The sequence below is a fragment of the Palaemon carinicauda genome, unplaced genomic scaffold (assembly GCF_036898095.1).
Source record: "Palaemon carinicauda isolate YSFRI2023 unplaced genomic scaffold, ASM3689809v2 scaffold137, whole genome shotgun sequence".
Classification (NCBI taxonomy): Eukaryota; Metazoa; Arthropoda; class Malacostraca; order Decapoda; family Palaemonidae; genus Palaemon; species Palaemon carinicauda.
The window spans coordinates 12,501-28,069 of record NW_027168893.1 but is presented as its reverse complement, the minus strand read 5'-3'; the positions used below and the strand labels follow the sequence as shown (position 1 = coordinate 28,069).

At 36.2% G+C, this 15,569-nt stretch overlaps 1 protein-coding gene across 1 annotated transcript in view; it reads right to left on the bottom strand.

Annotated features, from left to right (window-relative positions):
* The window catches only part of LOC137635527 (MOB kinase activator-like 2), a 40,076-nt gene extending 26,129 nt beyond the window's left edge, over positions 1 to 13,947 (bottom strand). Inside the window, exons 1-2 of the mRNA XM_068368006.1 lie at positions 12,394 to 13,947; positions 10,642 to 10,805 (exon numbers count right to left, since the gene is read on the bottom strand). Of these exons, the coding sequence (XP_068224107.1) occupies positions 10,642 to 10,805; positions 12,394 to 13,121 (892 nt within the window). The 5' untranslated portion in view covers positions 13,122 to 13,947. The remainder of the gene's footprint in view (positions 1 to 10,641; positions 10,806 to 12,393) is intronic.
* Positions 13,948 to 15,569: the final 1,622 nt, after the last annotated feature.

Below are 15,569 nucleotides of genomic sequence, written 5' to 3'. Positions count from 1 at the left end.
CTTCCACTGTCTTGGGTTAGAGCTCTCTTGCTTGAGGGTACACTCGAGCACACTATTCTATCTTAATTTATCTTCCTCTTGTGTTGTTAAAGTTTTTATAGTTTATATAAGAAATATTTAGTTTAATGTTGTTACTGTTCTTAAAATATTTTATTTTCAAACCACAGTAGACAGGGATTTGAGACAACTTCGAAGTCATGTTCTATTTCAAGAGTAAAGCTATTCTTCATATGCAGCAAAGGAAGTATTGTGTTTACCCTTATAAAGGTGAGATCCCAAGGTTGAAATACGGAACTATAAACCATACCACTTTGAAACAAGAGTCCCTTGTCAGGCTGGGAGGAACATAGAGAGGAGAGGTCCCCTTTTCTGTTTCATTTGTTTGATGTCGGCTACTCCCCAAAATTGGGGGAAGCGCCTTGGTATATGTATGAGGAACATTTGTGTTCACCATTTAATTTCCTAGTTACTATACATCATAATTAGAATCCAAGTGAATTAATTAAGTTAGATTTAATTAATTAACAAAAACATAAAATTGGAAATTGGTTCTTCATCATCATGAAAAGAATATCATTGATGAAAATTTTGACTTGGCCGAAATTATGTGATTTTCATTCGAATTTCGCCTCTCCCAGAAACAGTACAAACTGGCAGGGGCACTCAGTAGAGCACAGACCTCCGTCGCAGCAGCTTATTTCTCGACCTTTTGCTCGACCTTGACCTTTGACCTTAACATGTGTTCATTGGCGTGGATTTTCATATACTCAAATATGACCATATGAAAATATTTGAGGTCTCTGTGATAACGATGTCCAAATTTATGGCTGGTTACGTGAATTGGACATTTTGCTTGACCCTGACCTTAACCTTTGACCTTGACTTTCTAAAATTTAATCATTTCCAGCTTTTTACATACCAGTTAATCCCTGCAAGTTTCATTACTCTAGGATTAAAGTTGTGGCCAGGAAGTTGTTCAAAAACACACACCACACACACACACACACACACACTAACACATAAACAAGGGGTAAAATATAAGCTCCTTCAAACTTTGTTGGCGGAAGTAATAATAATAATAATAATAATAATAATAATAATAATAATAATAATAGTAATAATAATAATAAAATGATAATAATAATAGTAATAATAATAATAATAACAAAAAACACACACACACGCAAAAAGTGGGGTAAAACATAACCTCCTTCCAACTTCGTTGGCGGAGCTAAAGACAGAAACCAGAAGACATGTTTTATCAAGGAAATAGGAAATCATTTTCTGGTTTTGACTTTTCCATGTCCTTCCAGAACTGGATGAAACCAGGAGAGAGATGGCATTCCAGTTGAGTGCTTACATCCCCCCCCCCCACCCCACCCCCTGGGGGTAGGAGTCTGTTAATTACTGTGGGGAAGGGGGAGAAGGATTGTGAAGGATATATGATTTCGTTCCACCACGCTTCAATACGAAAAAAAAATTCTAATAAAAACTATCACTATTTTGATGATAATTCCCCTTCCCTTCCTTATAATTATAGTTCTCTTGCTTGAGGGTACACTTGGCTACGCTGTTCGAACTTATTTCTCTTCCTCTTCTTTGGTTTTAAAGTTTTTATAGTTTATAAAGGAAATATTTATTTAGGTGTTGTTGCTGTTCTTGAAATATCTTATTTTTCCTTGATTCCTTTCCTCACTGGGCTGTTTTCCCTGTTGGAGGCCCTGAGCTTATAGCATCCTGCTTTTCCAACTAGGGTTGTAGCTCAACAAATAATAATAATAATAATAATATTTTGTTAATTCTTCTCTTGTAGCTTATATTATTATTATTATTATTAATATTATTATTATTATTATTATTATTATTATTATTACAAGCTAAGCTATAACCCTAATTAGAAAAGCAAGATCCTATAAGCTCAAGGGCTCCAATAGGGAAAATAGCCCAGTGATGAAAGGAAACAAGGAAATATATAAACTACAAGATAAGTAATGAACAATCAAAATAAAATATATTAAAAACAGTAACAAAATTAAATTAGATCTTGCATATATAAACTATAAAACCTTAAGAAAACAGGAGAGAGAGAGAGAGAGAGAGAGAGAGAGAGAGAGAGATGTCCACAAGTCTCTGAAGTTTCAAAGTAATTTTTAAATATTATTACAGTCTTTTGAAGACATGATAATTCATTAATTCATTAGAGTGGTTTATTATAACATGGTTCGTAATTAATTAAATAAGAAGGTAAAGAAAATATTATCCTTCTGGAAAAACCAAAATCACATAATTTCAGGTTCATCAAAATTTTTACAAAGTTTATGAAAAATAATTATGTCAACAACTTTGGCACTTTTCTTATGACGATGCGTTCCGAGATAAATAATAGAAAAGGCTTTGAAGAATACATGCAAAGAAGAAAAATAACCAAATGGTGACCTGGTGGTAACGTCCTTGCCTGGTGATTTGCCAGACTGGGGTTCGAGTCCCGCTCAAACTCGTTAAGTTCCTTTGGTCGCTGCAACCTCCCAATCATTAGAGCTATGGATACGGGATTTGGGGGAGCCTAGAGGTCTATCTGCCGAGTCATCAGCAGCCATTGCCTCTCCCTCCTTGGTCCTAGCTTGGGTGGAGAGGGGGTGGTCAGTCTCATGGGCATTGTCCTGCTTGATAGGGCAATGTCCCTGTCCCTTGCCTCTGACATTCATGAGTGGCCTTTAAACCTTTAAAATGCAAATGAATTAATAGAAATGTACGACTCGTATATCTGGCGAAGTACATGAAATGCTTTCAACACATTGAAGAGATTTTTCTCTATTTTTTCTAATATTTCCAACCTTCTCTGGGTTACTTCCCTGATGTTGGTTTTATATTCTACCGGATAAAACAAATGGTTGGTTATTTTACTACTAACCTTGGCAGTAACCGTAATATTCACGCCATAATTCATATGATCAATTTTCGCAATATCGCTCAGGGTGAGTCTTAGCGAGTTCTTTCTTCTTCTTCTTCTTGTTCTTCTTCTTCTTCTTCTTGCCGTACTTTGACCAAGGGCAAAAACACGCATAAAGACTAAATATAATCTTCCAAATCGAGTAGTTAAATCAAAACTTCAAAATTTCAAATTTGCAGCAAATGTTTTCATGTTGAATTGGCTGACATAATTCTTTTTATAGTCTATATATGAATTATCTGTTTTATTACTATTAATGTTTTTTCAAAATATTTTATTTTAATTTTTCATTACTTTTAAATAGGTTATTTATCTCCTTGTTACCTTTCCTCACTCGGCTATTTTTCCCCTTTGGAGCCCTTGGGTTTATAGCATCTTGCTTTTCCAACTAGGTTTGTAGCTTAGTTAATAATAATAATAATAATAATAATAGAAACTACGTGATTTAAAGGTCACTCGTGAATGCCAGAAGCAAGGGACAGTGACAATGCCCTAGAGACTGACCTTGTATGCATATGATCTGTGCCCAAGTCCCTTCACCATCAAGCTAGGACCAGGGAGGGCCAGGCAATGGCTAGCGATGAATCAATAAGAAGACCTACTGTATCTCAGGGATGCACTGTGTATAGTGTATATAAATATATATATATAATTAGCATACTCGAGCTGCAGTTTCGGCAATTTGTGGAAGGTTGTGGTTTTCAAGTGTACCTTCTCGTGGGTACCCCCTCTCACCAGGGTATGACTATTCTCTCTCTCTCTCTCTCTCTCTCTCTCTCTCTCTCTCTCTCTCTCTACCAGAATGGCAGCGAGACACCGAGTAGTCATACATCTGGGAATGCCGCTGAGCGTGACAGCAAATAATGAGAGCGAAGTTTCTTAGCTAGGAACGTCATCATCAGTGAAATTATATCATCAACCTTCTTTAACTTTCTCTCGTTCTATAACTATAATAACGCAGTTAATAATCCCAAAAATACTCTAAAATATCCTTCCTGGATATTCAACGAATAGTGTTTACCATCTAGAATCGAGCCATTGAACTCTAAGTCTTGGGTAGTGCCATAGCCTTTGTACCATGGTCTTCTTCCACTGTTTTGGGATAGAGATCTCTTGCTTGAGGGTACACTATTCTATCTTCCTCTTGTTTTGTTAAAGTTTTTACAGTTTATATAGGCAATATTTATTTTATTATCTTTACTGTTCTTAAAATATTGAAATATTTAATTTTTCCTTGTTTCCTTTCCTCACTGGGCTATTTTCCCTGTTGGGGCCCATTGGCTTATACATTCCTGCTTTTCCAACTAGAGTTGTAGCTTAGCAAGTAGTTATAATAATAATAATAATAATAATAATAATAATAATAATAATAATAACTAGCGGAACCCATGTAAATTACATGAAATTATATTTTCAATACTAATTATCTTGTTCCTAACCTATACATGTTTGAATAAAATGTGATAAGATTTGACTTTTATATTTATTTTAAAAATGAGCCATACATGAATTGGAAAAACTATAAAAGATGTGCTTTGGTTAAGTAATCAAAGTCTAATGTGAATTTGTAAGAGTATACCATGAAATTATTTCCGTTTTCTTTAAAGCGTGAGAGACAAAATAAATAACACACGCTATTGTATTAATATATAGATAATAATAAAAATAATAATAATAATAAATTTACTATGAACATGTTAATAACATTCCTGGAATGTCCAGAAATTACCAGAAATCTAAAGAGGGATTTTCTCATATCAAACAGGAAGCGAGTCATTATTTTCATAAGGCCACAAGAACGTATTATCAGAGTCTTTTACTACCTCTACTTGAAGTAAGGCTGTTTTCCCGGTTCTATGATACACACTTGGAACTGCAGGACCTCTACAAGATCACTATATTATATACAGTAGTTAGTTACTGACAATGATTATTATATCTTTTATACAGTTGCAAATACACATTTCAAATAGGGGTAAAAATCTTAAATCAATTAAAAGATTTACATGATCTTTTAACCTTCCTTATTATTATTATTATTATTATTATTATTATTATTATTATTATTATTATTATTATTATTATTATTATTATTATTACTACTACTACTACTACTACTTGCTAAGCAGAATGCTATAATAAGCCCATGGGCTCCAACACAGTAAATAGCGCAGTGAGGAAAGGAAATAAGGAAAATTAAAATGCTTTAAGAAGAATAACATCATTATAATAAATATTCCGCGTTTATTGACAAATCCTCATTATTATTATTATTATTACTATTACTATTATTATTAATATTATTATTATTGTTGTTGTTGTTGCTGTTGTTGTTGTGATGGTGATGGTGATGATGATGATGATGATGATTATTATTATTATTATTATTATTATTATTATTATTATTATTATTATTATTATTATTATTATTAGCAAAGCTTCAACCCTAGTTGGAAAAGCAGGATGCTATATGCCCAAGGGCTCCAACAGGGAAAATATTTTACTTTCAAACGTCTTTCCAAAACCAATATGTGTGTATATATATATATATATATATATGTGTATATATATATATATATATATATGCATATATATATATATATATATATACTGTGTTTTACGACACTCTTCATTATCAAAATACCGATGTCACAAAATAATTTATTAAGAATAAAACTTCGCTACACTATTCTATCTTATTTCTCTTCCTATTGTTTTTTTTTTTTTTTTTAAGCTTTTATAGTTTATATTTGAAAGATTTATCTTAATCCTGTTACTGTTTTTAAAATATTTTATTTTATTGTCAATTAATTCTCTTGAAGTTTGTCTATTTCTTTATTTCCTTTCCTCACTGGGCTATTTTGCTTGATGGAGCCCTTAGGCTTATAACATCCTGCTTTTCCAACTAGGCTTGTAGATCTGCTAGTAATAATAATAATAATAATAATAATAATAATAATAAGTCATTTTCATGGCTGGCTGATACGATAAGACTCTTGTAAAAAGGAAAAACATTTAATTCTAATATTTCCATCTATAATATATACCTGTACACACAGCCCTAAAAATTTAATTTAAAAAAATCAGTAAATTTCATAACCCATATTCTAAAAAATAATTTACTACCTAGACTTAGCAAACAAACTAATGCCTTTAGATGAATGGATATCTTACATTAACTCCAATTGAAAGTTGAACTAAATACACCATTCATGGTTTTATTTGCCGAGGTAAAAATATGTGAAGAATAGTCCGAGGGCTTTGAGTAGAAATCCAGATATAAACCAGTGTAGGACTATAAAGGAAGTAGATAAATGCCCGTAACATCCAATTATAAACATCATCAGACCAGAAACCTTGAAGAAAAGCGGGGCCTCAGAAGAATAAGTATGACTCATTTGCAAGAAACTGTAATCTTAGCAAATGGGACCTGTAATTACCAGTAAATAGCGAACAATTCTTTGATAGTCCTGAAATTATGAATAATGACACAACAACGTTTAGTAGAACTGTACAGGATACAGTTATGACCACACAATGCAGGATTGTACAGTATCCTACTTATCTCATACACCTGATAAAACTAAGGTAATCGAATAATTCTTTTTCACTTAGAGATTCAACTATAGCACTGCAATTGTTCAGTGGTTACTTTCATCCTAGACCATCCAAGACTGGAAAATGCAAAATACACCTGAAGATGCATTAGCAACTCTGGTGGATATACGAGGTGCCTCATACTCAGGGACCTGGGGGAACCCAAACAAAAAATGAGGAGGAGAAGGAGAAGGGTAGAAAAGACTCTTTAGCTATGGTAAGCAGCTCTTCTAGGATGAGGAAACTCCAAAACCAAACCATTCTTCTCTAGTCTTAGGCAGTGCCATAGCCTCTGTACAATGGCCTTCCACTGTCTTGAGTTGGAGTTTTCTTGCTTGAGGATACGCTCAGGCACCCTATTTTACCCGTTTCCTTATTTTCTTTCCTCACTGGGTCATTTTCCCTGTAGGGAGCCCTTGGACTTATAGCATCCTGATTTTCCAACTAAGGCTGTAGCTTAGCAAGTAATAATAATAATAAGTCATACAAGAATATAGGGAAGAGCTAAGTAATCTATATATATATATATATATATAATATACACACACACACACACATATATATATATATATATATATATTTATATATATATATATATATATATATATATTATATATATATATATCCCAATTATAAAAGCTACTAAGAGAATGTGAAAGCTCAGGAATAGATTTATGTAAAAAAAACAAAAAAACAAAAACATGATTATGACAAACCTGCCTCTTAAAGACAGATTACAGGAATGTTAATACAAAGAAAGGCTACAGAAAATCCCTAACTTGGTCAGAGAATTCCACACAACCCTTAACCACGCCCTGACTGGTGTTGCACGGCATTGATAAACAAGGATGAATCAACTTTAGCATCATGACAACAACAACAACATCAAATGTAGGCGTTTCTAATCCACTACAGGACAAAGGTTTAATGGCCACTCATGAATGGCAGAGGGAAGGGACCGTGATATTGCCCCAGCAAGCAGCACAATGCCCTAGAGATTGACCATTTATACATATGATCAGTGCCCAAGCCCCTCTCCACCCAAGCTAGGACCAAAGAGGGCCAGGTAGTGGCTGCTGATAACTAAGCAGATATACCTTTTGGCTCCCCCAAACCCCCCACATCCTTACCTCACAAGGACGGTGAGGTTGCAGCAACCAAAAGAACTAACGAGTTTCAGCCGGACTCTAACCCCAGTCTGGTAATTAGCAGGCGAGAGGTTACAGCGACCAAAGGAACTAACGAGTTTGAGCGGGACTCTAACCCCAGTCTGGCAATTACCAGGCGAGAGGTTGCAGCGACCAAAGGAACTAAGGAGTTTGAGCGGAACTCGAACTCCAGTCTGGCAATTACCAGGCGAGAGGTTGCAGTGACCAAAGGAACTAACGAGTTCGAGCGGGACTCGAACCCAGTCTGGCAATCACCATGCAAGGACGCTACCACAAGGCCACCACATGTCCTTATTCATGTCTGGGGTTTAATATTTCCATCATCTCGCTGGCCAGAGCGGATTGGTGATTATTAATATTATTATCATTATTACTAGCTAAGCTACAACTACAGTTGGAAAAGCAAGATGCTATAAGCACAAAGACTCCAACAGGGAAAAATAGCCCAGTGAGGAAAGAAATTAAGGAAATTGTTAAACGATATGAGAAATAAAGAACAATTAAAACCAAATATTTAAAAAAACGGTACCAATATCAAAACATATACTTCATATTAACTATAAAAAGACTTATGTCAGCCTGTTCAACATAAAAACATTTGCTGCAAATTTGAACTTTAGAAGTTCCACCGATTCAACTACCCGATTAGGAAGATCATTCCACAACTTGGTCACAACTGGAATAAAACTTCTAGAATACTGTGTAGTATTTAGTCTTTTGATGGAGAAGGTCTGACTATTAGAATTAACAGCATACTTAGAAAAAAATCTGTCAGTTACACCTTTGACTCCCACTGCTCTTCTACAGATTAATATATATACAATACTAGGTATGCAGTTAATTCTAATAGCCAGGCCTTCTTCATCATGAGGTTCAATACTGCACAGTACACTAGAATGTTATTCCAGCTGTGACCATGTTGTGGAATGATCTTCCTAATCGGGTAGTTGAATTGATGGAACTATGTTTTCACCCTTGTGTGTGTGTGTGTGTGTGTGTGTGTGTGTGAAAAGTTTCCTGACCACAATTTTAATCGTAGAGTAATGAAACTTGCTGGGATTAACTTCTATGTAAAAATCTGGAGATGATTAAATTATGGAAGGTAAAGGTCAAAGGTCAAGGTCACGGGTAGGCAAAATGTCCAATTCACGTAATCAGCCATAAGTTTGGACATCGTTGTCACAGAGACTTCAAAATTGGTTCTAATTTGAGTGTATGTAAACCCACGCCATTTAATACATGTTGAGGGCAAAGGTCAAGGTCAAGGTCAAGTTGGACATCGTTGTCACAGAGACTTCAACCTTGGATCATATTTGAGCGTATGCAAACCTACTCCAATTAATAAATGTTAAGGTTAAATGTCAAGGTCGAGCAAAAGGTCGTGAAATAACCTGCCGTGGCGGAGGTCTGCGCTCTACTGATTGCCCCTCTAGTTAATACTTGCAGTATTAACCTACCAGGGAAAGTATTAATGTAAAAGGGAGCTTTCAATAGTAACCTAACTAATCTATAATAGCGAGCAGTGTCAAGAGCGACACTTCTCCACAGCTCGCGTCTTGAAAAACCTTAATTCATTCTCTGGCAACCAAAGACACACAAAGGGTCTCCTCAGAAAAGACATAAATTTAAAGAGGATGATATGCTTCTTTAAGAAGTTTATAAAAGAGTATTGTATCTGGAGAGAGAGAGAGAGAGAGAGAGAGAGAGAGAGAGAGAGAGATATTCTAATAGATTGAAGGATATAATCTTTGAAAATTAACAACAACAATAATAATAATAATAATAATAATAATAATAATCTCTTATCAAACTTCCTCTGTTTAATGACCATGATATAAGTATGAGAGAGAGAGAGAGAGAGAGAGAGAGAGAGAGAGAGAGAGTTTAATGCCAATAATATAAGTATTCACAGATTACACGTAACACTTAAAAATGATCTCATTTCAGACTACAGGAGAGAGAGAGAGAGAGAGAGAGAGAGAGAGAGAGACTTGCAGTGTTGTGGCTTAAAGTAAAAACTATAAACACTGATATACAAGTCGTGATTTGCAACGGACACCATCGTGCCAAATCAAATGTCTGGCTTTGACCTCGACTTGAAGGTTTAACAAACACTTTTCACTCCGACCTGATGTTTACCAAAATCATCTAAGGTGTTCTTTCATTTTTGTTAGTACACCCAATTTAAATGATGATCATCATCATCTCCTCCTACGCATATTGACGCAAAAGGCCTCGGTTAGATTTCGCCAGTCGTCTCTATCTTGAGCTTTTAATTCAATACTTCTCCATTCATCATCTTCTACTACTTATTCATAGTCCTCAGCCATGTAGGCCTGAGTCTTGCGACTCTTCTAGGGCCTTGTGAAACCCAGTTCACAGTTTTAGTGAAATCAATACTTCTCTACTCATCTTTTCCCACTTCACGCTCCATAGTCCTCAGCCATGAAGGCCTGGGTCTTCCAAAGCTTCAAGTGCCTTTTGGAGCCCAGTTCAAAGTTTTACTGAAATCAATACTTCTCTACTCATCTTTTCCCACTTCACGCTCCATAGTCCTCAGCCGTGAAGGCCTGGGTCTTCCAAAGCTTCAAGTGCCTTGTGGAGCCCAATTGAAAGTTTGGTGAACTAATCTCTACTTCTAAACAAGCTATAATTCCCGATGGAATAAAAAATACGAGAGTAAGAGTAATTCTAGTGCCTTGTGAAACCCAGTTCACAGTTTTGGTGAAATCAATACTTCTCTACTCTTCTTTTCCCACTTCACGCTCCATAGTCCTCAGCCATGAAGGCCTGGGTCTTCCAACGCTTCAAGTGCCTTGTGGGGCCCAATTGAAAGTTTGGTGAACTAATCTCTACTTCTAAACAAGCAATAATTCCCGATGGAATAAAAAATACGAGAGTAAGAGTAAGCAAAAGGGTACTTACTATGGGAAGCCAGCCACTCCTCATAGCCCAACCCGGGCGGTAGCTCGACTAGTTGGCGGAGGTCTGTTTCTGGTATCTTACGTTCGAGCACGGCTTCTTCTAAGTACAATTTGTGCTCCTGTTCTTGGGCCGCTGAACAGTCGCGGTCCTTTCGTCGTGCTTTCCTGTTAAAAAGAACAAATGAATAAATAAATAAATATGTTACTCCTGTGTACAAAAATATATCTGTTATTCCTGTCAACACGAATAAAAATATCTATTATTCCTGTCAATAATTTAAATAAATAAATAAATATACTATTCCTGTCAATAAATAAATAAATATGCTATTCCTGTAAAAAAAAATTTTTTATTCCTGTCAACAAAAAAAAAAATAATTAATTTTATTGCTGTCAACAAGAAGAAGAATGTCTGTTATTCCTGTCAACCGCAAAAAATATCTTATTCCTGTCAAAAACAAAATATGTTATTCCTGTCAAAAAGAAATTTATCTGTTACTCCTGTCAACAACAAAAATATGTTACTCCTGACAAAAAAAAAAAATAATAATAAATATGTTATTCCTGTCAACAACAAAAGATTTTATTCCTGTTAAAAAAATTTTTTTTATTCCTGTCAACAACAAAAGATTTTATTCCTGTCAACAAAAATATCTGTTATTCCTGTCAACCCCAATAAATTTCTTATTCCCGTCAGAAAAATATCTGTTACTCCTGTCAACTCCAAAAAATATGTTATTCCTGTCAACAACAACGAAAATTTTATTCCTGTCATCCCCCCAAAATATCTTATACATGTCAGAAAAAAATGTCTGTTATTCCTGTCAACAAGAAAAAAAATATTTTTTTATTACTGTCAAAATAAAATTTTCATTCATGTCAAAGAAAGAAAAATATCTATCATTTCTGTCAACAAGAAAAAAAATATCTAGTATTTCTGTATAAAAAAAAAAAAAAAAAAAAAAAAAAAAAAGAGAGAGAGAAATATGTTATTCCTGTTAAAAATAAATATCTATTACTCCTGACCACCCAAAAAATTATCTGATATACCTGTCAAAAAAAATCTATTTTCAAATCTTTCATGAAATAACCATGTTAATGAGAATAAGATAATTCTACTTAACAAACCCACGGATTATTTTCTATGAATATTACGTTAACTTTTAAGATAGTAATTCAATGTAACAATTGTTATATTAATTCATAAAGTTAACATACGAATACCTAACATTTCAAACATAATTATCCAATAAACATTGACATTGACATGATAGAATGATAGCCATATAAGTTTTAACTTGATTGACATAATAGAATGATAGCCATATAAGTTTCGACTTGATTGACATGATAGAATAATAGCCATATAAGTTTAAACTTGATTGACATGATAAAATGCTAAGATATGTAAGTTTCGACTCGATTGACATGATAGAATGTTAGCCATATAAGTTTTAACTTGATTGACATGATAGAATGATAGCCATATAAGTTTTAACTTGATTGACATGATAGAATGATAGCCATATAAGTTTTAACTTGATTGACATGATAGAATGTTAGCCATATAAGTTTTAACTTGATTGACATGATAGAATGTTAGCCATATAAGTTTTAACTTGATTGACATGATAGAATGATAGCCATATAAGTTTTAACTTGATTGACATGATAGAATGATAGCCATATAAGTTTTAACTTGATTGACATGATAGAATGTTAGCCATATAACTTTGACATGATGTGTGCACACCTTGAACACATGGCAGCCAATACGATGTGCAAAGACTGGGCGAACAATTTCAGCAGGCCTTCCAATTTACTTGGAACAGCCACTGCCAGGGAGGACAGGGGTCCTCCAACTAGTCCTCCACACACATTACTGTTATTATTATTATTATTTGTGTCTCCATTTGTACAGCCGATGCCTCCTTCTCCGTCAACGCTAACTCTCTCCTGGTCCACTGATGGGGACGCCCCTAGACGACCCAGCACTGTGCCCTCGTAGTACTTGTAGAAGGCGCCGGCGTCCACCGTCGTGTAATGAGGATGGTGGTAAGGATGGTGAGTGATCTGGTGAGGCTGGTCGCCCGGGGCGTACATGGAACGAGACAGGGCTGGACGATTGCCATGCACCGTCAGTAAGGCCGCCACTACCGACGGCCTCCGAGCTCTGGCGGCCTTTACCAACAGCGCCGTGTCCGACGGGGTGGGAGACCTAGGCATGCCCTCCCCCCAACCCACTCCAGTCATTTCTAGAGGCAGCGACCAAGGAGAATCGTCGGAGGGTGGATGAGGCCATCCTGAAGGTTTGGTACCGGCGGGGTTCGACCACTGGTGGGTGTTGTCTCCATCCTGAGCGGCCAAGGGAGGGGGCGTATACACAGAGTGCCAGCTACAGGAAGAGGTGTAGGTCGACCCGGACGCCCACGAGCTCACGGATGCAGGACGCCCATCGGGTCCATTAGCCATGTCTAGCATGGCCTGCCGCTGTCACCTGCAGTCGTCTTCCAAGAGACCGATGGATGGCGAAGAAACGGACGAGGGGTGGTTGCTTGACGTTGTGGTAGTGGTAGTGGTAGTTGTGGTAGTGGAAAGTGGTGGTTCCTGCTCACCCGATAGGCTTCGCCACCCATATAATTTCCTCATGGTTCACGAGCAATCCAACTTCATGGTGGGGTTAACACATACCGCAAGAGATCCGAACCACACGACGCTTGCCTGGATTCGTCAGCAGTTAAACAGGAATATAAAAAAACTTTAAACACTTTAATAAGGGTTCTTAGACGTCGAAGGCAGAAGACACACGAACGAGAGGCGATAGAAGAATGCCTCTGAATGCAATAAAATCCTTCAGCAGTGGCCCTGAAGGCCTCACTACTGCTACCACTCTGCAGTTTCCACTCGAGTGCTCTCGACTACGTTACGGTGGCGTTAACGCAAATATACAGACACACACGCATACACTTATTTGCCACCAAAACAGAACTCCGTTGATCTCTCGGAGCACTTAAAGAGTGCTTTCCCCCACACAATCACTGTGTTCACTACGATAACACTAACTGCTTCACTTTCAGGCATCGGGGAAACTGAAGTATTTTCTTGCAGCCAATGCAGTAACACTGAACGTAATGGGGATTCATCATCAATGAGGTAGATCTTTCACGTACTCTTCGGTAAATAATAGAATTCTGGAAGGCAATAATCATTATTCTAACTTCCCTTAAAGGTATTTAACATATATTAAAAAGAATAGCATGGGGAATAAAACTTAAGAACTGCGAATTGTTCAGAGGGCCACCACGACTAACAGCCACCCGAAGTCTGGCAATGGCACACTGACTGACTGACTTTGGATGTAGCCAAATGAATCAACATCCCTCTCTCTCCCCACCTCGCCTTACCAGCTCTCCATGGGGGGTGAGTTAACCTACCAGCACACCTTGCAGGTATTATTCTTCCGTGCAACACACAAACACACGCACACACACACACACCTTTCCCGAGCGGCCTTCGCTATAAGGGTCGGGGCACACCTTCGCCAGCTTCTCTTCCACCAAGTACTAAATCTCATTCATGAAGATCTGGAAAATCTCTTAAAACTTATTATTGCTATTTTGTTACGCAAGCAATATACAGCGTAATGAATATATAATATCACATACAATCTGACCGGAAGTCTCTCTCTCTCTCTCTCTCTCTCTCTCTCTCTCTCCTGTAGTCTGAAATAAGATCTTTTTTAAATGTTACGTGTAATCAGTGAATACTTATATTATGGACAATAAACTCTCTCTCTCTCTCTCTCTCTCTCTCTCTCTCTCTCTCATAATCACTTATACTATTATTATTTCCCTGAATGAACTTTCAAACGTTACGTTTAAATGTACTTTATTCAAATGTTTTTTGCAAAATTACTTCCATCCCTTCATCCGTTTTAATGTCTTTCTCTTTCATCGACATTAGTGAACACATTTCGCCACAAATGGCTGTCATTTTGGTGGAATGTAGAACGGGAGTCTCGGCTTTGGGGGACATTACATACACGGACCCCAAGCTGGGACCACATTTCCATCTTTGCATGGATGAACTTGAAACTCAGTGTTGAGTAGTTTTCCTAAGTTTGGATTTAATTAAATAAAAAGTGCTTTAACTTATGCTATTCGAGGCTGGACTTTGAATTCAGTTTAAAATTTGACCAAACGAGTTTTGTATTTTATAATCTTCCCTATATGTTAAAGAGCATATATATATATATATATATATACATATATGTATATATATATGTATATATATATATATGTATATATATATATATATATATATACATATATATATATATGTATATATATTATATATAATATATATCTGTATACATATATATATAATATATATGTATACATATATATATATATATATATATACTGTAACGCTCGGTGGCATTGCCAAACGTTTGACTACTCGGTCTCTCCACATATCTCCGGTTAGGGGAGAGGGAGTAGCTCCACCCTGGTGAGAGGGGTACCCACAGAGGTACACTCAGATACCACAATATCTCACAAATTGTCAAAACTGCCGTGTTGTAGTTAGGAAAGGGAGAGATGATGGGAATGGTTGAATCTGTGTGTGTGGGTCTCCAAATATTTAGACGATATTTTTGACGGATCGCGTACAATAGCCTTCAATGATACAGAATTCGTTTTGGCTTTCCAACTTCAGGAACAGACGTCAACTTTCCCCAAATCTATTATTATTATCATTATTATTATTATTATTATTATTATTATTATTATTAGCCTTGCTAAAACTCTAGTTGGAAAAGCAGGATGCTATAAGCCCAAGGGCTCCAACAGGGAAAAATAGCCCTGTGAGGAAAGAATATAAAACAAGAAACAAAATAGTATGCCCGAGTGTATACCCTAAGTCATATGC